The sequence below is a fragment of the Physcomitrium patens genome, chromosome 2 (assembly GCF_059467195.1).
Source record: "Physcomitrium patens ecotype Gransden chromosome 2, ASM5946719v1, whole genome shotgun sequence".
In the NCBI taxonomy this organism is placed as follows: Eukaryota; Viridiplantae; Streptophyta; class Bryopsida; order Funariales; family Funariaceae; genus Physcomitrium; species Physcomitrium patens.
This window is the reverse complement of record NC_143411.1, coordinates 21,926,397-21,950,767: the sequence shown is the minus strand read 5'-3', so window position 1 is coordinate 21,950,767 and position 24,371 is coordinate 21,926,397. Positions and strand designations below refer to the sequence as shown.

The window sequence follows — 24,371 nt, the reverse complement described above, 5'->3', positions numbered from 1 at the left end:
TTGATTTTTTTATCATCTATTATAAGGCTATTATTTGAAATAATATTTTCTAAAAAATAAAATTTTATTATATAAAATATATAATTTTTCATCTTTGTATATAATTTTTTATTCCTAAGTTTTTGTAATACACAAAAAATATAAAATTTATGCTTTTTGTATTCTTAGAATAATTTAAATGTTATCTAAATCATCTAATTTTTTTTGAAAAATATCATTTATTAGATATTGAAAAGCAATTAGGATATTTATAAGTCTAAAAAATATTACATTTAGTTTTCTCATACTTGATCTAAAATATGGTCTTTTATTTATTTTATTTTTAAATTTATATTAAGTTGTATGTTTCTTATTGATCTATTTTTATATAAATATTTGCTTTAATTAATTGATTAAAGTATCTTAATATCAAATGTAGAAGATATCTATTTTTAATGATAATCTTATTGAATCTTTGATAATCCATATACATTTATAATAATCTATTTATTTTTCCTTACAAATAAGATATAAAGTTATCTTAAAATTTTTGAATGGCATATAAAGTTTTTGGCCAAGTATTCATCAATATATTAATTAAGTGAAGCTAACTTATTTTGTGATAAGCTATAGATTGATTCAAGTGGTAGTTGAGTTCTTTCTTGAAGATCAATTAAGCAATCACAAGAACAATGCTCTCAAAGAATAGTAACCTTTTTTTAATAAAAACATCTTAATAATCTTTATATTGGCTTGGAATACTAATTGAAGTCTTTTCACCATTAGAAGTGGTGTTATTACTAAATTACAAAGATGTTGAGGCATGCTTGTGCAATTCTCAAGTTAAAATTCAAAAAGTTGATTCTCGCAATTCACGGCAAAATTAATTGCTTGATTCAATTTTTGGAGATTAGGTAAGTTCAATATTAATTTCTTTGTTATATATTGCAATCTATAGAAAAATTAGGTGATAAGTGTAAGATCATTCTACTTGATATTACTTATGGATTGCTATAATTATAAAGCATATAATGATATTAAATGATTACTTTGATATTACTTATTTATTTATTTAATAAAAATTTTATCATATTTTTTGTATATATATCAAAATTTTACTAAAAAGGCCTCTAATTATCTAATACTAAATTATATTATTAAAAAAATAAAAAACCATGATAAAATTGGACTTAAAAGAATTATTTTAATAAACTTAACTTGTGATCTTAGAGTGTGGATAACTTAAAGATTGAAGTTTAATCACTAATTGCATTTAATTCATCTTTTTAATAAATCTTTAAAGTGATCAAATCAAAATTTTGTTAATCAAATACTTTAATAATATACCATTAAATTTCTCAAGCAAGGCAACTCATAATTCTTTTTTCCTTAAATGATGTTCAATTATAAAAGAAGTAATATGATTTGATGTAAATATTGAAGCATCTCCAATCATCTCTTTGTCTATACTACTAATTAATCTAGTTGCTCTTTGTAGTGGTGAATAAAGTTGATGCATTGTAAGCATTAAGTCTGAGGAGCACTTGTCCAGAAGCAGTGCATTAAGTCTAAGGAGCACTTGTCCAGAAGCAGTTAATTAATATATATATATATATATATATATATATATATATATATAATTTTAAAAAAAATTAAAAAGGACTTAAGAATAAAAAAAAAATCTTCAAAAAATACTAGCTCAGAAGTTAATAATCTACAAATTCTAATATGCTTGTTTTATAAATATAAAAAATAAACTCTTACTAAATTAAAAAAAGAAAAAGCTTTGATATTATGAATATATTCTTGTCAATCTAACAAAGATGAACTAAAAGAACATAATTAAACACCTAAGTTGTATCTTAAAGAAAGATGACATAAAAAAAATGAGAAAGTATATAGATTCAAAAAGAAACAAAAATTACTATTGCAAAAGATAAGAAAGCTATAAATTCTTAAAACTAGACTAAAAGCATTAAAGAAATTGACAAGAGTGAAGAAGGCTTTATTCTTACTTTCATATATACTATCTAACTAAGGAGCTATAAAGCAGCATTCTACATATCATTTGATATGTGTCCAACTAGCAAAAAATGTGTCTAGCTAGTTACAAATTTTACCAACTAATACCAATTAGAATATTGTGGAAAATAATAAAAATATGGTTTTGACAAAAAAAATAAAAATAAAATAAATAAATCTAATTTATTATTTTGAAACTATATGCATTATAATTAAATATAATCTTGTAAACCAAGTTGATAAAACTATTAAATAACTTACAAAAATAATAATTATCTATTAGTTAATATACTAATTAAATCATTATAAATTTTTTTATAAAAAAACTTCAAAAAAAAATTTTAACTCTTGAAAATAAGATTACTTTTGATATTTATTAATTAAGAGTATTAAGATTATAGATTATTAGTTTTACAATACTACTTTAAAAAATATATTTAGTTAAATAAATTGTGGTGAACAATAAATAAATATTTTTTCCTAAAAACTTACATGCATATAAATACTTATACCTTAAATTTTGAATACTTAGATGTCTTTCAAGAGATGTAGTAATGTAGAGTGTGTTGAATATGAATCTGATATGCATTGACTTGGTGAGAATTAGTTTGTTGATTTGCATCATGGAACACTTTGAGAGTAGAACTAGTCAAACCCAATAGTGAGATTGTTAAACAATTTCTTCTTGATAATGCAACCAAATTTTCAGCAGAGCCAAGGGAGACCGAGCATCTACACACAAAACCTCAGGCAAAGTGTTGGAAGAAGAAAGCTGCAACAGAGTGTCCATGATCTAGGTAATGAAATCAATAGCTCTGCACATACACAATCACTCAGCTTTTATCAAATCAGTGACAAACACATCTCTTCCACCAGTTACATTTCATAAGCAGAGGGTGATGCTTTCTTTAAGTATAACCCATGAGGCTAAACCTCGTCCTTTCCTGGTTATTTGTTTACATGTATATATATATATATATATATATATAATTAATGCTTTTCTGTCCATTAATACAAAACCCTTACTGTTTTGGCACCCAATTCTAAGAAAGTATGACAAGAGCTTATGCATAGGATTTTACTGCTATCTAGATCGGAGCTGGAAAGAATAGAAGGTTTTGCTGTTGGCTCACAGATCAATTGGTAACAGATCGGCAGATGAAGAATTGTCCATGCGAAAATAAAATAAAGTAACCCGGAGAGGTACCATCACACTCATTCCTGATGATCCTCATAACGAAATCATGGATGCATTTAATTTGCCCGAGGGATCTTTGTAACACGCAGAGAGAGTGAGAGAGCTTGGACGTGAGGAGCACTTGTCCAGAAGCAGGACGGAGAAACACACGCAAAGTGATGGTAATGTAAGCATGAAAACAGTAATCATCGAAAGAGCTCAGATACATACAGCAGATCGTCCCCGGATGTCTCAGTTTCTCTGCAATCTAGCGCACTGCTGCATGGGCAGACACAAATCTACTCAGTTTGCATCCTTCGTTCGACAACCTGCATCATTTCTGATAGCTAGTAGTTTTGCACTAGCAAGACATCTCTTAAACCCGACGCAACAAACTGCACGAGTTGTGCACATTAGTCAGGAAAAGACCACAGAAATCCATAGTGCAAAGTCTGAGAGATCTCTCCAACAAAAATTTAATGGAGGACGGTTGATTCGCAATATTATAATTGTAATCACAACAGTGATGCTCATTAGGCATTTTCTGAATTCGCTTGAAAAGGAAAGAAGCTACTCGTCACTGCTGCTGCCACCCTCTTCTTAAATCCACCCTCTAGTATTACGTAAAAAATAAAATACCACGGTAAAATTTCGAGACATACTTTCCAAGGTCTCTTATAATGTGTAGTGATGGCGCAATAGATAGCCTTCACATCCACATGAAATGCGGAGTGGTTCAATTGGGAAACGAAACGTTAGTTTGACTCTAATGTGCTCTTACCTAACTTTGCTGCAGTCCAAATTAAGTCGTGCAAAGCCCTAAGCCCTGTGTCAGGGTCGAGCGTAGATGTCCTTTGTGGAGGCAGAGCCTCATCCGAAATAGAAACGCTGTTCATTCGTCCTCATACAAAATCCCACTATCCAGACTCCCACCGGTCACACTCCTAGTGCGCATCATAGCCACTATTCTTTAACCTGCCCGCGAAATGCTCCCCTTCGCTTCCACAAGCCCAATGCCCAACTCCAATGCAGCTTCGGTGTGGAATTTCAGTGCCACATGCGAACCGGGCGTTGCCAACTGCAGCGATGTTCAGTGGAAGAAGCGGATGAGAGAGAAGGAGCAGTTGGGGTGCAAGGAGATCATCACCACGAGGTGCGAGCTAATGACCACTCACGCATACCTGTGGTGTGGCTTTCCTCGAAACTAGAGCGCGCGCATTGCGAGCTCCATTGCCATTCGAGGTATGTCTGAGGACGAATTCGTGACATGTCTGTCTTTGGTGCTTGAGTCCAATGGCTCGACGTCCTTGGTGTAGTAAGCTTGAAGGTTACTGAGGCTTTTGAGAATTCTTAGCGCTAATGGTGACTTTCTGCTTCTACTGACTTTTCGCCAATCTTAGATTGAGGTTTGGTTCCCGGTGATTGAGGTTGCGCTCAATGAAGAAATTAGAGCACCCAGTTAGGAGGATAGAGTGATGGAGAGGATAGAGTAGGATTTTGGCACCAATGATGGTGGGATTTGGAGCTACTAGAATTCCTCCCCCTTGCAATTGGCTGCCTCTAGTTCCTGCCTTCCAAGTTCTTCCAAGGTCCATCTCTCCCCGGAGCCTCAAACTCGCGGTTCAGTACCATGTGCGTCCTCACTTGTGGGGCGGATGTGGCCTAATGATGTCTCGAAGAAAGTGGTGAGTGCGTCGGGAGCTACGAAGAGACCATCGCTGGTAGCGAAGAGTTCAGGGCTAGACTTTCTGGTCTGTGCACGAGATTGCTTGGGTTCATCCTCATGGATCGGTGGTCTAAACGTCCGAAAACCACATTGGAGTGGGCTGGTCTGTTCATTGAAAGAGCAAGAGCAACCAGTAGTGTTGGACACAGATGACGGTGCTTTGGAAACTCAAGTTACTCATCGATTGATCATTGAGGATGAAGCTGGAGGGAAGGCGCCTTTGATCCTTATAAGAGGCGAAGAGGAGAATTGTGCTCTGATTTCTTTTGATGACGGTAAAGTCAACGTTACTACGGAACCTGTGAACCCAGAAAAAGACAACACTCAATCTGAGAGTGTATCAAGTTCAAATGAGGCTCCAGTTTCAACTTCTCCGGGTTCATTCACTCGTAACAAAGAGGAGCGGAAGGTCGTGCGAACAGCATGGGAGAAGCTCGTTCGCTGGTCTCGATCATGGCAGCTCCTGAACGAGCGGCGGAAGAATGTCCTTATGAAAACGAAGAAGGTCGTCGTCCTGGGAGGTGGGTCCTTCGGCACAGCCATGGCAGTTCTTCTAGCCCGAAATAAATCCGACATGAACGTCACTCTCCTTCTCCGAGACTACACCACATGTCAAGCCATCAACGATGACCACATGAACTTCAAGTACTTTCCCCGGCACCAGCTCCCGAAGAACGTCACCGCAACCACAGATGCGAGAGAAGCTCTTCAGGATGCCCACTATTGTGTACATGCCGTCCCCGTGCAATCCAGCTCGGAATTTCTCTGCAACATTGCCGAACACGTTCCCCCAACTCTCCCCATCCTTTCCGTTAGTAAAGGTTTGGAGCTTTCCACTCTAGAGATGATGTCTCAGATCATCCCCCGCGCTCTCGGCAATCCCAGACAACCCATTGCAGTAATTTCCGGACCTTCCTTCGCCATTGAGCTCATGGACGAACTCCCTACAGCCATGGTGGCCGCTTCCCGGGACAGGGAACTCGCTAGCGCTTGTCAGCAATTACTTGCTTCCCGTTATCTTAGAGTAAATACCTCCACCGATGTCGTGGGAGTGGAGATAGCGGGCGCATTGAAGAACGTCCTTGCAATTGCTGCGGGAATTGTTGAAGGCATGGATCTCGGCAATAACTGCATGGCAGCTTTGGTGGCTCAAGGGTGCTCCGAGATCAGATGGCTAGCTGAGAAAATAGGAGCAAAATCACACACTCTCTCCGGCCTTAGCGGTTCTGGTGACATCATGCTCACATGTTTCGTGAATCTCTCCCGCAACCGGTCCGTTGGGATGCGTCTGGGATCTGGGGAGAAGCTGGAAGATATCTTATCCTCCATGAGCCAGGTCGCAGAAGGAGTTGCAACTGCAGGAGCTGTGATCTCTCTGGCAAAGAAGTACCGCGTGCAGATGCCGGTTCTCACCGCTGTTGCAAGAATTCTCGACAATGAGCTTACACCGAAAACTGCCGTCCTTGCGTTGATGAGCCTTCCCCAAGTGGAGGAGGTTTGAGCGGCCAATCCCCTTTTAGTGAATTAGTCAACAACAATCGATGTGCATTCATCCAATGCATGTTTTTTACCAAATAGATCCGTGCTTTGCTCTTTGATTTTGAAATTGATTCTAGCCGATGCTGATTTAACCACCTCAAAAGTGCATGAGCATAAATCCTCAATAAATCTGCACTTTTTCAATGTTGATCACCAGAGATATTGAATTTCCGCATGGGGATACCCCGGTGTAAATGCGAAATATCCTCTTCTCCCCTGAACATATAACAAGAATAAGCTGAATTTGAAACAACATGCTGGACCACCATGTGTTTTGTCATTATAAAAATTAAATCCATCCAAAATGGATGCTAAGTTCATTGCATTACAACCCTCTTTTCCAGGATAGTGAACTCTAACAAGCCCTACTGGCTTCTACCTACTATTGAATCCTTCACTTCTGTAATGGCTACAATCATAGGTATTGTCCAATTACAATCTACCTGCTGGTGTCATCGAATATAACCAATACTCATGATGTTCATAAAAAGCTCTTCAGAACTAATTCGATGATGAGACACATACTAAGCTTATTTGTACTAAGGAAACAGAAAGTACAGGGGTTCCACTTGCAACTACATGTGCACTGACAACGCATGCTATATTAAGCTGTAAAGCGAAGGCACCCGTGAAGTGAGGCTTAATTTCTCGATATGCCCACCATTTTTAATTGCTGTGATTTAGTACCCCCTGAAGTTTCAATCCTTCCTTAAAAGAGACCTACATTAAAGGGAGGTTGGTTTGCACGTGTGTTAATGAAGGAACATGTCAAGATATATCACAAGGACAAAGCCCTAGTTCTTTGGCCTTTTTCCAGTGTCTCAACTCTTCATCTTCGACAAACCTCTGGCAAGAGTTGAAATGAGAACCACTATGGAGTTGCCGAGGACCAAGTTATGGGAGATTCCAAATGTAGTATTCCTTCAATTATTGAACTGGAGCCCATAGCAAACCAGTTCTTTTTCTTAACAAAGTGCAGCCTATTGTGATGGACCCTGTTCCTGCGCAGTTTACGAAAAGTCCTTCAAAGAGACAGCAATCAGAGTACAATTGGTCATGACGTCGTCACACTCTTGGCTAAGTTCCGAGGTTGGTCCACGTTGAAGCCGCGCAGAACTGTCAGATGATAAGCTAATAGCTGTGCAGAGATTTACGAGCACAAAGTCAGGAAGCCCATCGGCAAGGTTATATCTTGATAACTCTGCGATTATGGCTGTGCTAAATACACCATTTCTGAAACTAAGGATTTTCACATGTAAATAATAAAAGAGTATAGCATAACCGACAGATAAAATTTTCACTTGCCTCGCAATTTAAATTGCCACACATATTCGATATTACCAACTTCTGCACTAAATCCTGCATGAAAAGTTGAAATGTACCTGAAAGGGAACAATGTTGATGATGGGCTGTAGGCAATCCTGAAGTTGCGGAACCTCAATAACACGGCAACCACCATTCGGGCACATGAGATTAGCGTCGCCCTTCGAGCATATCACAATAAGGCGGCCTTTGCGTGCTTGCAACTGTTGTATGACAGATTGTTGCTTGCTGCAAATATAAGGAGATCAGCATCCAGTTGGCATCAGTCACTACGAATGAACTTTCTTAAAACAAGTAAACAAAGTACAACAAGCAGAATCAACCCGTACGCTTTCTCACATTTAGTCTTGAGTTACGAATTTGCATAAGATAATTTAACTCCCACGTTTAGACAGAAACATGCCACATCATACCTGCAAGTTGCGTCTCGAGTGGCTATGACAATGATGGGAAGGGTCTCATCAACCAACGCCAAAGGCCCGTGCTTCATCTCCCCTGCCAATATACCCTCGCTATGCATAAGAGCCACCTCCTTAACCTTCAATGCACCCTCCAAGGCAGTAGCATAATTATAACCGCGACCAAATACTAGAAGTGACTGCTCCATCATGAGCTCTTGCGCTAGCATTTTCATGTCATTATCCAGCTTCAACACTTCTTTGACCTTGTCTGTACATTTAATGGTGCCGCATCAATCACACATGTAAGTTTCCTAATAAAACAGGCATACACCAAATACTTTGAACATCACTACACAACTGAAAATAGTTGTTGCTCGTGAAAATTTAGTTTTAGTGCACGCGTAATAATAAAATATTAACGAGAATTTTACGTTATTTTTATGCAGCAAATAATGAAATAGATTCCTTGAGAACACACACACAAACACACACAAAAAGAAAGAAAAAAGAAAAAAAGAAAGAACCTGGAAGGTTAAAAAGGTCGTCAATGATTTCTTCACGCCTGCTGCGATTTGACAGGGTGTCCTCTCCAAGTGCTAAAGCCATCATTGTCATGGCAGCAATTTGGCTCGTATAAGCCTGATGTTTACACAAATAAAACCCCATACCCAACTCAGATTACATACGATGCAAGCAACGAAAGTTATTAACAGCTTAAAATAGGATAGTGACATAATACACTAGGCAGAAATGAAAACATTTGATAGGAGTCGAAGCAGAATAGTAAGAACGAAGAACATCAAGACACAATCAACCACAATCTCACAAGCATACAAAAAGTAGCATGTATGCACCGAAGCTTGTGCAAAAGATAAAATGTGATATCTAATCTTATAAAACCACAGATTGGGCTGAATAACAACAGAGCAATCAGAATCAATACCTTAGTACTTGCCACACCAATTTCACAGCCAGCATTGATGTGCACTCCGCAGTGAGTGCCTCTGGCAATTGCACTGCCAACAGTATTAGTAACTCCTACACAAAGAGCACCACAAGCTTTTGCATATTCTAGGGCCTGAAGTGTGTCAGCTGTTTCCCCTGACTGACTAACGAAAAAGCAAGTGTCTTCTCTGTAAATGGGTCCTTGACGGTCCAGTAAATCACTAGCCAATTCCATCGTCACCGGTCCACCTGATGACAAGAACCAGAGAAAATCAACAACCAGCCACTCTCCACAATATTACTTAGCAAAGAACCGAAGAATGGTTCCTAAAGTTCACATCTACACTCTTGAAACCCCTCTAAAAGTTGGAGCCCTCGCTGCTACCTGCAGGTAGTGTTTTAGGCAGGAAAAAAGAAAAAGAAAGAAAAAAGCATTGCTGAGTCACAACAATCAAAGGAACACTTCGTGAGAAGAACTAGATAGTATGGAGGAAGCTCGGGTTTGATTAGAAGGGACTTCATATCCAATAAGACTCGAGGTGACGAACCCATTACAAGAGCTGAATAAAGCCACATAATTTTTACAGCACTTAACCAATCTAGTAGTACCTGACAGCTCTTCCACAAGGGCTCGTGTTGCCAATCCGGCGTGATAACTCGTACCACACCCAATGAAGAGGATCCTCCTACTACGTCGGATAGTTCGTAAGTGATCTTTAAGACCACCCAATAGAACACCCTTCACTTTGCCATTTTCCCCCTGTATCAATCGGCCCCTCATAGTTGTGGTCAACGAATCTGGCTGCTCGTGTATCTCTTTCTGCAAACCAAAACGTACGCTAACATAAGGACTACAAGGATAGAGGGAAAAAAAGATTGCAAAGACAGGGGAGTCAAGGAAAAAAAAAAGGATGTGAGATATTCGACCTAATGTGAAAATGAAAGATTGGTGCTTTGAAAAAGAAAACCATACGTACTCATGACTTCGTCTACCTCAGGAGACTGTTCAAAAACCAGGAACCCACATGACGTTTGCTACTTACACCTTACAAATTTGCTGCTTCAGAAATTTATTGACAGACCTGCATATAATGATCGTAGTTTCCCTTCTTTATCTGCTCAACCTCCATAGCTAAAATGGAAAGGGCACGCTCAACTGAGGCCGGTCGTGGCAAGCCTCCTGATGCAGTCCTTGCCTTTCCAGCTTCAAACTTGTAAATCTGCACTGTTCCATTCTGCACATAAAAAGACCCAGACGAGCAAGCAAACAATCAATAGTGGCTTCTAAAATTCAAAACGCCTTCATAATAGTCAGATATCCCATAATCATGCACAATTTCAAAGTAAGGAAGAAGTTGCCCCAACACTAATTGCAGTACCAGCAATGCATGCATACAAATGCATTTGCCGCATCATATGACGAATTGGTGTATCTGAAAATCAAGATAGAAATGATGGATACTCACTCGGATATGCACAACTTCGTTGTCTTCAATCACCATGACCCTTTTTGTGTGCTCCACCACAGCGCTTGCATCACTGGCAAAGTAAAATTCCTTCGGCTTGCCACCGTCTTCGGCTAGCCGCAGCTCGCTCTCCGCAAACACGCCTCTATTCTCAGATTCTCCTATCTCCTGCCCATATCAATTAATTCACTTCGTTAGTAGACTACATAGTAAGCCTGTAGCCGAATAACATTAGATTAGCAGATATATTCCAAAAACTTAAGACAAACGTGTTAAAAGCTGTACATTTGAGAGCTCACCTTCACACCAAGAAGTAAAGGGCTACCACACTTGCAAGCAACGAGCTCATTTGGGTAGTGAGGACTTTTAAAAATAAGAGCATAGGCACCCTCAATCTGACGCATCACCTCCATAACCACTTGGCTGAATTGAATGTCTTTACCACCTGCAAAGTCATCGACACCATTCTTGCATTGATCAAAAGGTACAAGAAAAACTCTACAACCAAATACGATATAAGGATCGTAAATTGATTCAACCAGAAGTTAGCATGTCTGCAACAATGTAGAATTCACCGATCCTTTGTTTACAGAAACTCAAATCACAAAAGCTACAAAAACTCACCTCCATTCCCAGACTTAGTTTCCTCGGTCAAAGAATCATGAACAAATTTCGCAAGCTTAGGTATAACCTCCGTATCCGTGTCCGATTCAAATCCAAAACCATGACGCAGAAGAGTTTCCTTCAAAACCTTCAGCCCAGAAACAGAAAGGCCGTAAAGACAATCCGTAAAGCTGGACATCACTTATCAATATAAGATTTCAATTGCACGACGATACCAATAGACAATGAGCGATGACAGAATTCATGGTGCTTGATATAATTTTCTAAATATAAAATATGTTTAGAGGCTGCTGTCAAGGAACAAAATCTACTCGGCACCCTAAAAAGAGTAACAGGTTATCAGATAGATGTCATTGGAGAGGATTCTGTAAAACTGAACAAATAAGTAAAAAAATGCCCAAAAATGCGCAACTCAGATTTATGTGTATATATATATATATACACACACACAAACTCAGGCACTCACCCACTCACTCACTCTTTGTGAAAGTATCGTGTTGTGAGAAATAGTACCATGTAATTTGTAATGATGCCATTGTGCACTACAAGAAATTCGTTTCCGTTCCCAGATGACTGAGGGTGGCCATTTCTAGGAGATGGCGGACCATGTGTTGCCCACCTCGTATGCGCAATTCCAGCATGATTTGTGAATGCTTGATTAAGGTTCAGATCGGTTTCATTCACCTCTGTGTCCATCAACAAATCGCGTCAATGTTGTGAGTGATTTATCAACATGATCGCTCAAACAGATTCCCTTCTATTAATCAGCATCCCCTTCTTGCTTCTGTAATGTTTTAGCTTACTCTTTCCCTTTTGGTTCTCTTTGCTTTTTGGAAACATACCTTTGTACACGCTTGTAACGAGCTTTTCAATCTTCCCCTCCTCGCGAAAAACGAGAGGAGAGAATCCAGGTGCGGCCAAGCCGTGTAACTCCGCAGAGGCAACATCCCCATCAGCGTCAATCGAAATGCCAGCCGAATCATAACCTCGATATTCCAGGCGCCTCAACCCATTGAACAAAACCTCTAATATGTGTCGCCGTTCCCTTGAAACATTGCAATTTATATATGCAAAAATTCCACACATGGTTCTTTCACTACTTACCAGCAATCCACGCCCTCAAAAAGAGGATAGCTGTGCCCAAGTTTGTTACTCGACCGTTATCAGCTGGCGCAATGACTCAAAACTATCCCCCTCAGCAGATGAGTTAGGTTATGGTCTCCACCTGCACTGAGAAAATGGTTAAGATAGTCACTACCATCCCTCTCCCACAATTTTCCTTCTTGGCAGTGATATTCAAATAAGGATGAGCCGCGGAATCCACCTAATAAGCTCATTAAACGTAGCGCTGAAAACCCACCAGGTTGAGTAACCACAAAATCCTTGAATCAACTCCGTATGACCCGAAGGGCAAACGATAACCAACCAACCAATCAACCAATCAATCAATCGTCTCCGACAATTCCCGAATCCCAAAGCTCGCTCCAATCCCAATGTTTATCCTCCCCTCCGCAATGTGGGTTTCTCCGAGCACCTCAAACTAAGACTCCACGCCACACTCAGCGAGTATAGTCACCGATCTAGCCTTCTCTCCTCACAAGGTCGAACCAATGCCACAACCCACTCCTATTCCACCCACTGCATTCTTATTTTATTCGAGGAAAACAAAATAAAAACACGCATTCCAAAAAGAAAAACTCGATCCAGGCGCAGTAACCGACTTACCTTGCTCGTTCCAGCAGCATCTTGCAAAATGGAATTTTCCAGCAGCGAACCTTTGACGCCGAACAAGACTAAGACTCGAGAATGGGTTCAGATTGGGCTTTTCAGGTTGGCGTTTCAGGTGTAGTAGGGCAGCAAAGCAACCAGTAGGGGAGGCAGTAATTGAGTCGGGTAGGTATTATGTGAAGAGGCACGTGGTTGGCATTGTATAAGCTATTTCTTTGACAGCAGAGCCTACCGGATGTCATGCATGGGCGATCGAATTTCACGTGCATGCCACGAATCGCCACGGTTCAGACAGCTTTGCTTTCTCTTGAGCTCGTGGAATCGGTGGTGCAGGGGAGATTGGCGACGAACAAGCTCTCGCCGAATCTAGAAAAAAAGACGCTTGAAAGTCGTTCATGCGCACTGTTCGTGAATCCCATTCAAACCCGGAATGAGGGCAGCCTGGCACGATCCGGTTTCTAAGCATATTCCCCTGTCGTCTGACTACTGTCCATGTCCACATATGTACATGTTGGAATGACCCGTGGATCGTTCAAGCTTCTGCCTTCTTCGGCAATAAATCTGTTGATTCTGTGACGCTGCCTGAAAACAAAGCGTCTCGGTGGTTGCTCAGTTGAAAGGAGATGCTGTTAAGAACACACTTGTGGGCGTCAGGAAAAGAATTTTTTATGTAAAATTCCCAGAAAACTAACTAGGATTAATAAGAAAACAGTGATTGTGGAAATACATTTGGTTTTACTGGAGATTTTGTTCCATTGGGTACTAACTATGAACAAGTACATCGTGTATCCTTGTGTTTGTTTTTCTTTCTTTCTTTCTTTGTTGCTGCTCTATGTGTATACATTTTGTATCCTCCACGTCATTGATCTCTCACTCCTCTAAACAAAATTCCTCCCTCCAGTTCTCTTTCCTAAATATCTACACCCACCAGTTAATTGTCTAAAAAAAATGACAAATAAACAAAACAAAAATAAAAACTAAATTTATGACAATGCCACATTACATCCTCAATTCCAATACCAATTAGTAATTAAAAACACCTAACCCTGCCAGTTACTTTGCCCACTCCTTTTCACCCAGGAGTCTGACAACTCAGAGAAAAAACAAAAACAAAAATGGTACTCATTAATGTTATCTGAAGCACCAAGGCACTCATAACAATTTATTCGCATGTGGAAATGGTACATTTGGCAGTAAAGAGGATATCAACATCCTCATGAGGTCTCCAGGTTCATCAAGCACACAAATAATCATTTGGAAACTAAAAATTGTGTGGATACTCTAAAAAGAAATGCAATTCTTCTGTAACTCCTTTCTAAATACCTACTCTGCAAAAAGGGTACTGAACATCTCCTTACAAGGAAATATTAACCCACTAGTCAGGGTTTCTTCCTTTCTACAGCCTCGTAAAAACATGTAACTTGGGGTCCTTCTTTAGAACCCATACCATGCACTCAACATGGTTTGAAATTTTTAAAATCAAAAAATTAAAAGGGTGGTATTGTAGAGTGTGCCTGCAATTAACAAAACTTGCTGGTCCTAGTTATTCCACCTGCACCACGTATGGATGAATGCCAACCCAGTTCAGGTTTTGCTTGATTTCCCAACTCCCTCACAGAAGGCTAAGCAAATATTAGCTGAAAGATGTGGCATTGATTCCAACAGGATCACTTTCGTGGAGGACTGACATCCACAACTTAGCAGTCAGCCTGGTTCAACAGCATCAGCTCTTGAGTGGGGTTGAATGACACGGGACTGGGGAATACTGTATCATCTTGAATGTGATGCTTGCTGCGTTGTGCCCAACTGCGTAGATGGTTCTGAATGACCATGTCAACAAGAGAATTGTGCTTGTGCAGATATCAAGCATTTAAGTGCACAAACCCAGATATCTGAATGGGTAACTCGTCAAGTGTCTTGTCTACGGCCGTAACCGAGGTATAACCAACTGACAAAATAATTGTGCTTTTCAGATGGCACACTTGACAACCATTTCTTGCAATAGTTCTAGAGAACTTTAGCATTAGTTTGGTCCATTGTAGGATGTCAGGCCATGCGTTTTGGCTTCGAGAGGCCAGTCAACCATTCCAGAGCCATTGCACTTACATTCTTCTCTGCGACCTTCTTGCTGGAAGCAGGATCCCCAGTAAATCCCCTGCCTTTCACTTCAATAGATGACTGGTACAAATTTCCTTTCACCATCCGTGTTCTGTACACAGGAGGTTTCTTTCCAGCCCGAAGTAATAGCGTCTGTAACAATCCCTTCACATCTGATGAGTCCGACGATCTGGTCAATGGCTTAGAAGCCTTCACCTTACGTCCGAATGTGAAGGAACCTTCACACTGATCAGCGTCTAAAACCTCAAAAACGGCTCTCATAAGAACTTTTCCTTCTTCATAGATACTCATTTCTGGATTTGCTAGCTTCCTCGAAATTAGATCATCCAGTTCTTTTCGTAACCTCAGATACATAAGAGCAACACTTGGTTCCATGAAAAACTCCATGAACCCATTGTTCATCACCAAGTGGCCCGGTTCACCGCCTTGATTTACCTGCACCACTCCACACAGTATGATTAAACGAATCCGAAGTAAATGAAGATCATAGTAATCCAACAGGCAATCTGCACCCAATCACATATTAATCTGAATATGCTACTCTTCAACAAAAACCTGGAAGTTGACGCTCGTTTGTATAATGAGAGCAGTAGAAGGAACATCGTGATAACGTGCCACACTGCAGAGGGAGACACCAGTCTTACCTGACCACCAAATAAGAGAAGCATAGAATCTGATACACCAGTAGTGTCCCGAATCATGACATTGGAGGTCTTCACTTTATCAGTGAAAACAAGCCATGGATATAGAAAATCCACATCCTTGCTATTCACTGAATTCTGGTGCAGCATAACCTGGCCATCTTCAATCGTCTTGAAAGTTGTGGATCTGTACCACGAAGTTCATAAATGGGGATCAGGTTTTAAAGAACACAAAAAATAAAAATAAAAATAAAAATAAAAATCAGAAAACTAAACTTTTAATAATCAAACATCCATCTTTTAAATAAATAAACAAACAAACATCTCGAAGTCAGGAATCACCTCGTCCGTCGATACACCGATATTACTCCCGGATACATACCCGAGCAAATTACACCCCTGACTAAGTCGCGGTCACCACTATACTTATTGAACTTTTCCATATCATTGTCCAAGAACCCGGCGTCCCTCAGGACGCTAGAGAATTGCTTTCTTAACGAAGTCATCCCCTGCAGAGTCTGAAAAGATAAAAAATTCTTCCAGCAATAATCATATGCAGTTCCATACGTCATAGCTTCTTGCCATCCTTCATAAGCTCTCACCAATGCAATGTGATCACTTGCATCTCCTCCAGCAAAACTTAGCCTAGATTCATCGGCCAACTCTTTCTTCTCAGAAGGCATGATGAAGGGATCGCGGACAGCAAGACCTGCAGCTATAGTAAGAATAGGATCCAAGCAGCCGAAAATAGATCCCATGATAAGCATCTTCCCAATGTTAGGCTCCACTGGAAGGAGAGACAGATGTTTACCAAGACGAGTAAGATTTTCTTTCTCATCAAGAGCTCCGATGGTTTTCAATAATTCCACAGAATTTTGAACTGCCAGTGGCTCTGGAGGCTGCAAAGCCCTAGATAAAAATTGGCTAACACTGCCAAGTTTTAGACTCTTGATCTGCAAGCAAAGGGAATGAAGAGGAGTGCGAAGTAACTCAGGTTGCTGATACTCAGCAAAAGCATCATAGACAGCCCTGGGATATAGATGGTAAGAAATTCCGGGCGTCACCCTGCCAGCCCTACCCCGTCTTTGCCTAGCCGATGCCTGAGAAATCCACGTAGGCAGAAGGCACGGGGTATTATTTAAAGCATCATAAGAGGTTTCTTTGGCTTTTCCACAATCTATCACAAATACGACATCATTAATTGTAATGCTGGTCTCGGCCATGTTGGTTGCCAGCACAATTTTTCGGACTCCAGGAGGAGGGTGCTCAAAGATGAGTTTCTGTTCAGCAGTGGCCATAGTTCCATGACAAGCAAGGATCTGAGCGACATCAGGATTGCCCAAAACTGGATGTCTCTGTAATTGTTCTTTTAAAGCAGTAATTTCCTCCCAACCTGTCATAAAAACAAGAACTGCACCTTCCTGTTCATGTTGAGTAACATGAAGAAGAACATTTTCTATCAGATTGAAACCCAGGTTGTCTGGACTCCATGCTGCTAAGGAGGCTTGGGTTCGGGGAGAAAGGTGGCGAAAATCTTCGCCAGCCAGTGCATCATCCGCCAAACTGTTCAACGGGTTCTTTTTCCGGGTTGTAACATACTGTTTCCTAATTTTCCACTGCTTATCCTGACCATAATCATCAATCTGGTTTGTGGCAGTAAGGCGGTAACCAGTAGTTTCCAGAATGTCTTCTAGGAAATAAGACTTCACGGGATAGGTGAAGCCTGGTATGTGTGCCATAGGAGCTCTATTGAAATAAGATGAAAATAGATCCGCATTCAAAGTTGCACTCATCAGTACAAGGCGAAGATCAGGCCGTCGAGGAAGAAGATCTTTTAAAACAATCAATAAAAAGTCTTCATTCATGCCTCGCTCGTGAATCTCGTCTACAACGACATGGCTAACCCCTTTCAATTCCCGATCATTCATCAACCTTCGCAATAAAATACCCGTAGTGCAAAAGAGTAACTGTGTTTGCCGGCTGCGCATACCCTCCAGTCGAACTTGATAACCAACAGATTCACCAATATTTTCCCCCCTTTCTGCAGCAACTCTTTCCGCCACTGATACGGCTGAAATTCGACGAGGCTGTGTACATATTACACTACAAGTTGCTCCTCGCCCCGCTTCGATTTCTGATTCAAGAATATATTGGGGCAGCTGAGTTGTTTTCCCACAGCCCGTCTCACCAGAAACTACAACAACCTGGAACATCGCAAAACCAAAACAATGATAAGCATTCTTACACTTGCATGCGACGGCTCGTGAAGAACATAACCATTCTCCCAGAACAAAACCCCCTCATGATCCAAAACTTCCTAGACATCTCAAATATACAAGGATATCATAAAAGCATAGACAGATCAAACAGGGTTAATTAACAGGACTAGTAATTGGCCTTTCATAACCCTAAGATAGTTCACAAGTCCAAGTAATCATGTAAACATTGCCTGATTCCTTGCAACAGCTGCCAGTAAAGCGTCCCTCTGTTTATATGCAGGTAAGGACTTCCGAAACTCAAGGATCCTCTGTCCCTCCTCAGACTCTTGCCAGCCTCTTTGCTTATTTCGAATTTGCCTGTTGCGTTTATTCTGCAGCTCTTGAACTGCATTAGCCATGCCTGGTAACATATCGGCAGTCTCCAACCCAGCATCAACTACATCACTACACGTGTCCTCATCAATGTCTCCACCTTCAGACGCAGACATCAAGCCCTGCTTTTTGCGAAATGCAAATTCTTTGAGCAAGGCATCAACCTTCCTTTGAACTTGGCTTGGAAATGAAACCTGCGCAATACCAGGATAGGTGATAAGCTCCCCTGTTGAATCTCAATATGCGATTCAAAAGGAACTGCGTTAGACGAAGCATGCTCGCTTTATAAGAAACGTGTGAGAAGTCACCATGTCAGAAACACGTCGGCTAGTTTGAATTGGTTCCTGATTTCTTTCATTTGGAGCTGATAAAATAGCTACTAGAAAATTATTACGTATTCGACTCTCGAAGAATGTGCCTATTAGTTTATGAATGATGGGGCCGAAGACCTCAAAGCTTCTTCCTTAGTTCGTCATCAACACTGCGCTATCATGGATACAACTTCAAAAGACATCCACAACTCAACAATAACACCAACAATAGCATTTACAGATCTACTACAATAGGGCTCAGAGATTGGAAAAAACAGAAAGAAAAAGACGCAGACACAATACCAATCGTTGCGGCCTGCGCTCATCCAGATCAGGCCTGTAATTGGGCAGCGGCGCTTTGCTAATAACTAGCACTTTGGAGTACAACTTCATATGAAGACCCATTTGCTTCATCAGATCCCCAATATGGTCATGATCCCGCCTGTCTTTCTTGTCAGTGCAAACCATCTCTTGCTGCTTCCCATCCCGAAGAAACTGGTTCAGCCTCCACCTCCATCTCTCTATATCAACATATTGAGGAATGACATCATTCTCATAAAATCCTGATTCGTCATCTGAATATTCCTGGTAAGAATAATATCCAAGTTCTCGGACTTGCGTGATGGGACCAACATCGCCGAAAATGTTTCTCCTGTTGTATACATGCGGTAGACTTAAGAGGTCTCTTCTCCCCATAATCTCCTTGTCTTTTTTGAATCTTCGAAAAGGTGAGTCAGCTAAAGAGGCTCTCGTTGTAGGAAAGTAACTGCGAAACGAATACAATCCATGTCCTTTACTTTCCTTCGTCTCGAGCCCAGCCTCTATCACGTATGAACCGCATGAATCAAAGGCTTGTGGTGAATAATCATGAGGCTGGGTAGAAGGTTCTAGCTGCCTACAGTAACGCAAGTCATGGCGAATATCCGACCGGCGTATAAGCCGCCGATGCGCCTGAAATCGGATAACTCGAAGCATTTTATCAAACTTGACACTTGATGACAGCACTGCCGAATAAGAAGAAGATGATAATACTGCAACATGCGCAGTAGAGGGTGTAGCTACTGTTGATATGCAGCTTCCCAACATCGATTCTACAGATCCTTTGGAGTATGATCTGGCAGCGTATAACATGTCCTGGGAAATTATCCGAGTTTCCAACTTCTGATCGCAACCGTTCAAATGAATAAAGCTTTGCAAGTTGTATCTCTATTCTCTGGATCCCAAGTGGACTGCTTCCAAGAAGTAGAAAAGGTAATAAGGATCGATTGTCCTCAAACAATAATAATCATTTATGGGTCATGAAACATCTGTCAAGACTTCAAACGAAATACTCAAATTGGCTAATTACCCTGTGCACCAGCCAAACCTCCTTCGAAATTCCTCTTCCTGTAGCCCTCCAAAACCAATATTGGCTAAAAAGTTCCTGCTTTGAATGAAGTTGCGGCATCCAAGGAAAATTGATGGAATACCGCAGTCAAAATCAAACATGAGACAATTAGGGTAAAATTCCACAGAACAAACCTGGACCATGATGTGCAGATGACTTCAGGTACAGTCAAGCCAGACATACTTATATTATCAAGAAACCCATACACATTAACAGACTTCTGCTCGCAAAGAAGAGAGGGAGAGAAAAATAAAATAAAATACAACGAGGCTACTCCCTTCTACCCTTACTTGTCACAGATCGAAACAACGGCGCGAATTCTTAATGAAAGTGGAAGGAAACGGTTAAAGCCTATATTACAGAACCTCATGCTACCACAATTTTTAAAATTCACACTCACTGAGATCGAAAATGGAATCGCATGACCAGATGACCAATTTCAAAAAGAATTTGAAACCTCACACACAACTCAACAAAGATACAACCAAACACCGACCATTACCAACGGAATTCGCCTCTCTCGACGAGAGCCCAAATAACAAGAGGCAAACTAACACTCTCAACCAGCTTTCACCGCCTCAGAAACACAGCTTACAAACTCACAAACCTCACAAAAAAGGAGCTACCTAAAAGAAATCGGTTACCACAGCTAAAACCCCGTGCAACACAAGTAGGAATTGAGAAAATGTTCCACTCACAGGAATTCAAATTTTCAGGGGTGGCCATTCGAGGGTGGTTGAACTTCTAGCACCAAGGCAATTGGCAACTACACGGTGACGCTGACGGATTGAATGACGACCTGCAGTAGGGAAGAAGGGGGGTGGAGCTAGCGAGCTCCCTAAACCCTAAAGCATCCCCTCAAAGGAATGCTCTTGAGGCAGCCAGCGCGCCGCTCAAACTGCCTTTCTCATTTCCTTTTAGAATAACGCACTTGCACCTCAAGTAGGACGACGAATGAGTGATCGAGATGATTTTACTAGAATCCGGCAAAACGAAGCTGATATTCATCCATCCGGCCGATTGGTAGTTGATCCTTGCTCGTGACAAAACTTTTGAGCCTCTAAGGGACCATCAACAAATGATTCCAACGTCTTCGAATGAAGAACCCCCTCAGTCATTTACTAAAGTTGGGTTCTGGTAGAGCCAACCGCTTAAACCAGCCCTGATGACATTGCTAGGTGTGGGTGCAGATGTATTTGTATTCCTCGGAAGTTTGGACTTTCGGTTTCACGACAACGAGCATTAAATACTGTGAGAATGGTACTGTGAAGATTTGGCATGATAGAAGCGTGCGACGAACTCAGCAGCTCCACCAGAAGGATTTGTCTGCCTCACGAACTGTAGAGACATACACTCTACTCCCCTCGTTGCGGTCACGCACCTCTGACAGAATACGCTCATGAGATTAACTAGTACATTGACATACGACTTTTATGAGCTTTACTGAGAGCTGCTGCGAGAATTGCAAAATGGGGGTGCAGCTTCTGCCATTAGAGTGAGTCATAAGAGTTCGTCTCTGTTCGATGTCATCGGAGATGAAGAAATATGTCTTCTTTGGCTGATTTGACAGACCACATTTGCGACTACAAGTTGAGTTATAGCAATGAAGCTACAGTTCATTTTGGAGATTTGCAGTGGTGTGCACCGATGGTGCAACAACCATCGTTATGAAAGATAGTGACTTAAGTACAAGGTACTTGTTCAGTGCACGAAGAGCGGTGGAGTAAACCCCAACCACAGACATGCTCGAAATGAAAGGCTGTAACCGCTTAGATTGTCCTGACGAGCTGTACAGCCATTCAAAAATGTAAAAAAAAAAATGATGAACAACAACTACAAGAGTCACCAAGAAGAAGGAATATATATATATATATATATATATATATATCCAGAAAGACAGTTGAACCAGAGAGTCCTATTTAGAATCATGAATATACACTAATCGTCATGGCCGGACGGGCGAAAACACTAAAAATGAAAAATACTTCGAATGTAAGGTTATATAGTGTTACAATTAACAGTTGTTCATGATACATGTAGTCATCTACTTATGTATGTACAAAGAGCTGGTTGATAGTGCTGTGCAATGGATACTGCACAAATCATTGTGACGAGATAGAGAGAAATGTCAGACATAACCCCTCTAGCGGCTTTGGTCACCAATAAACCCAGGTCTAGCGCACCTTCTAGGTTCGAGGTAAACGCCAGCATCTGTTCAATCTTTGGATCTCGAAGAGCTTCCAAACCTCCCCTGTCGGCAGGATTCCCTTTGACAGAAGCAGGGGGCACTTTAATAAAACCCAGGAGAGGAGCAGCAACCACTATAGTGAGATCAGAGATAATTACCAAGAATACTGGCCAGCTTAAGATGTAACGCTGGCTTCCAAACGCTCCTGTACGCTGACATTTTGAATATGCCCATTGAAACACTAGAGAAATCCCGATGAAAAATGAAAGAATTGCTCGAATCGCTATACTGTGGTCAATTGATTTGCCTAAGGTGGCGTAATCAAAATTCGACCTGCTCTTCGGAGAGGAGACAACCCTACTCTTAGTGGCAGGGGCAATGTCTTTCTGCTGGAGGGTAGAAGATGCAGGTGCAGAAATCAAAGGTGACAGTAACGGAGTCTCCTCTGCTGGAGCAGGATCAGGTGAGTGCAGTTCAGTTTCAACACTTGTGCTCTCTTCAGGGATAGCGTTCGGGACATTCAAGGGGCTACTCGTAGGCAGAGGATCTGCAGCAAAAGAAAAGAAACTCATCATTAGACACACCATAGCTACTGAAATCCATAGAGTACAAGATGATTGCAGTTTCTACGGAGCTCAATAATGTCAGTCAACTGATAGCACGGCGACGACAGATTGGCTGGCTGCTATATTCAACACAGAGCGCCAATCCATTAAAGTTAAAAGGAGAGCATTGTCATGGGACGCATTATCTGAGAAAGAAGACGATACACAAACTCGGCATAAATACGAGCAAATCATAGTTAGCTCTAACTCACTATGCAGATGACCAATGCGAAGCAAGATAGACGTATCACCGCCCCTCTACCACAGACAGCATAAAACTAGGTAACAACTTATACCAAATTTCCCAAAACCCTAAATTTACTTCACAGAGTAACACTACCTTCTCTTTCAGATCCACTCATAACATCTCGGAGCGATGAATAAAGTGACTGTCCCATGCCACTGAGCGAGTAGCAGCTAACCCAAGCACCTCCAATCAAACATCTCAACACCAAGACCTACTTCACACAAAGGGGGACACCATGGAACTCTAAACACAACCTCATAAACTTCAACCAATTACCATACACAAAAAACCAAACATCGAACGCAAGTACACACAACACACACCTTCGCTGGAAGACGGAAGCTCGCCAGCAATGGAGAGCGACTTGAGGCCGGATTCCCCCCGCACACCAACAACAGAACTGGGTTCGGCAGGCGACAGAGCCTTGACCTGTCCAGTGATGAATGCAAGGCGATCATTCCCCCGCTCCAGAATCTTCCGACGACGCGCCTCGCGCAGATCCTTGACGCTGCTCATCGTGGCTTTCTCGCTTCAACTCAAACCCCAATCAACAAAACCCAACTTCAGTCCACTGCTAACTATTGGAAAGCTTCACTGCAAAGAAAAAATGTCCATCGCACAGAAAAACAGCGACTCGGATCTCTAAACCCAGGCTTTGCACATCGTTGTGACCACGATGGAGAATAGAACCCAAGGGATTGGACCGGGGTCGAAAGCTTCGCTGGAAGTGAGACTGAGTGTGAGCATCTGCCAAAGCTTATCGGAAAACCCACAAACATTACTGCAGCAGCATCTAAAGGTAAGAACTAAAACTTCTACATCAACAGAGTTTACTCCTTCTCCTGTCCATACTTGAAGAAAAATGCAGCAACGTAGCTTGTAAATGAATCACACGGAGAAATTCTGCGGCGTGAATTCGCAACAATGCTTCACAATCATGCGGAGGTTAAAAAACTTGGAGAAGTCGATGGAACTGGACACGGTTATACGTACTTCCGCGTTTCTTGCCTATCGCCGTGTCCCTTTGGCCTTTCTGAGATGAAATAATCGGTGCGCAAAGGGCTTCTTAATTAATATTTTTCATGTTTGTTTTTCTTTTTATTAATACATTTTTATATTTTTTATTCTTTATTTTTTTATTTTTTGGAGGGGTTGAATATGATCTTAATTATCACCCCTTCATTGATCATATTTTATGTTAATTTTCCTTCATTTTACATCCAGGTTAATGTTTATTTGATTGTTTTATTTACTGTATTGGAAAAGCATGATTTTAGATTGAAATCTAATGTCTTAAAACAAAATATAAACAACCCACAAGTATTAATATTTGCATGAATGCATTGAGATATT

The 24,371-nt window shown here is 40.9% G+C and overlaps 4 protein-coding genes across 7 annotated transcripts; 1 reads left to right on the top strand and 3 right to left on the bottom strand.

Annotated features, from left to right (window-relative positions):
- The first annotated feature begins 4,191 nt into the window (after positions 1–4,191).
- LOC112277680 (glycerol-3-phosphate dehydrogenase [NAD(+)] 2, chloroplastic) lies at positions 4,192–6,601 on the top strand. Its single transcript, XM_024510294.3, has 2 exons — positions 4,192–4,420; positions 4,579–6,601. Exon 2 carries the CDS (start codon positions 4,834–4,836, stop codon positions 6,403–6,405), a length of 1,572 nt encoding a protein of 523 aa, XP_024366062.3. The 5' UTR covers positions 4,192–4,420; positions 4,579–4,833; the 3' UTR covers positions 6,406–6,601.
- A 76-nt stretch (positions 6,602–6,677) lies between these two features.
- On the bottom strand, positions 6,678–13,067 carry LOC112277657 (glutamine--fructose-6-phosphate aminotransferase [isomerizing] 1). Of its 4 annotated transcripts, none has more exons than XM_024510272.3 (14): positions 12,928–13,067; positions 12,307–12,427; positions 12,045–12,132; positions 11,716–11,888; positions 11,203–11,372; positions 10,878–11,023; positions 10,579–10,746; positions 10,195–10,347; positions 9,722–9,932; positions 9,111–9,361; positions 8,692–8,806; positions 8,180–8,435; positions 7,826–7,994; positions 6,678–7,581 (listed from the first exon to the last, which is right to left on the bottom strand). In XM_024510272.3, exons 4-14 carry the CDS (start codon positions 11,736–11,738, stop codon positions 7,498–7,500), a joined length of 1,746 nt encoding a protein of 581 aa, XP_024366040.1. In that variant the 5' UTR covers positions 11,739–11,888; positions 12,045–12,132; positions 12,307–12,427; positions 12,928–13,067; the 3' UTR covers positions 6,678–7,497. The 4 variants fall into 4 exon arrangements, with proteins under 4 accessions (XP_024366040.1, XP_024366049.1, XP_090104462.1 ...); XM_024510281.3 differs by having other exon boundaries at positions 11,203–11,329; XM_090248336.1 differs by lacking the exon at positions 12,928–13,067 and adding an exon at positions 12,563–12,764 and having other exon boundaries at positions 11,203–11,329.
- A 994-nt stretch (positions 13,068–14,061) lies between these two features.
- On the bottom strand, positions 14,062–20,816 carry LOC112295026 (DExH-box ATP-dependent RNA helicase DExH3). The gene is made up of 7 exons (XM_024546129.3): positions 20,677–20,816; positions 19,940–20,014; positions 18,895–19,820; positions 18,139–18,474; positions 16,032–17,893; positions 15,693–15,876; positions 14,062–15,483 (listed from the first exon to the last, which is right to left on the bottom strand). The coding sequence occupies exons 3-7, from the start codon at positions 19,720–19,722 to the stop codon at positions 14,977–14,979; spliced, it is 3,717 nt and encodes a 1,238-aa protein (XP_024401897.1). The 5' UTR covers positions 19,723–19,820; positions 19,940–20,014; positions 20,677–20,816; the 3' UTR covers positions 14,062–14,976.
- Positions 20,817–21,947: 1,131 nt separating this feature from the next.
- On the bottom strand, positions 21,948–23,959 carry LOC112295034 (uncharacterized). Its single transcript, XM_024546140.2, has 3 exons — positions 23,871–23,959; positions 23,342–23,547; positions 21,948–22,713 (listed from the first exon to the last, which is right to left on the bottom strand). Exons 2-3 carry the CDS (start codon positions 23,532–23,534, stop codon positions 22,019–22,021), a joined length of 888 nt encoding a protein of 295 aa, XP_024401908.1. The 5' UTR covers positions 23,535–23,547; positions 23,871–23,959; the 3' UTR covers positions 21,948–22,018.
- Positions 23,960–24,371: the final 412 nt, after the last annotated feature.

What these genes read in the sequence shown, in the direction of transcription:
- LOC112277680 (XM_024510294.3), top strand. Translation starts at nt 4,834, where the DNA reads ATGTGGCCTAATGATGTCTCGAAGAAAGTGGTGAGTGCGTCGGGAGCT.
- LOC112295026 (XM_024546129.3), bottom strand. Translation starts at nt 19,722, where the DNA reads ATGTTATACGCTGCCAGATCATACTCCAAAGGATCTGTAGAATCGATG. An exon ending in AGCGCAGGCCGCAACGATTG is followed by an intron (nt 18,475 to 18,894) that starts GTATTGTGTCTG and finishes GGTATTGCGCAG; the next exon opens with GTTTCATTTCCAAGCCAAGT. An exon ending in CAGCTGTTGCAAGGAATCAG is followed by an intron (nt 17,894 to 18,138) that starts GCAATGTTTACA and finishes GCGATGTTCCAG; the next exon opens with GTTGTTGTAGTTTCTGGTGA.
- LOC112277657 (XM_073530615.2), bottom strand. Translation starts at nt 12,288, where the DNA reads ATGTGTGGAATTTTTGCATATATAAATTGCAATGTTTCAAGGGAACGG. An exon ending in CTTTACTTCTTGGTGTGAAG is followed by an intron (nt 10,747 to 10,877) that starts GTGAGCTCTCAA and finishes TGATATGGGCAG; the next exon opens with GAGATAGGAGAATCTGAGAA. An exon ending in CGACCTTTTTAACCTTCCAG is followed by an intron (nt 8,436 to 8,691) that starts GTTCTTTCTTTT and finishes TTAAATGTACAG; the next exon opens with ACAAGGTCAAAGAAGTGTTG.
- LOC112295034 (XM_024546140.2), bottom strand. Translation starts at nt 23,534, where the DNA reads ATGAGCAGCGTCAAGGATCTGCGCGAGGCGCGTCGTCGGAAGATTCTG. An exon ending in GCTTCCGTCTTCCAGCGAAG is followed by an intron (nt 22,714 to 23,341) that starts GTGTGTGTTGTG and finishes CTTTTGCTGCAG; the next exon opens with ATCCTCTGCCTACGAGTAGC.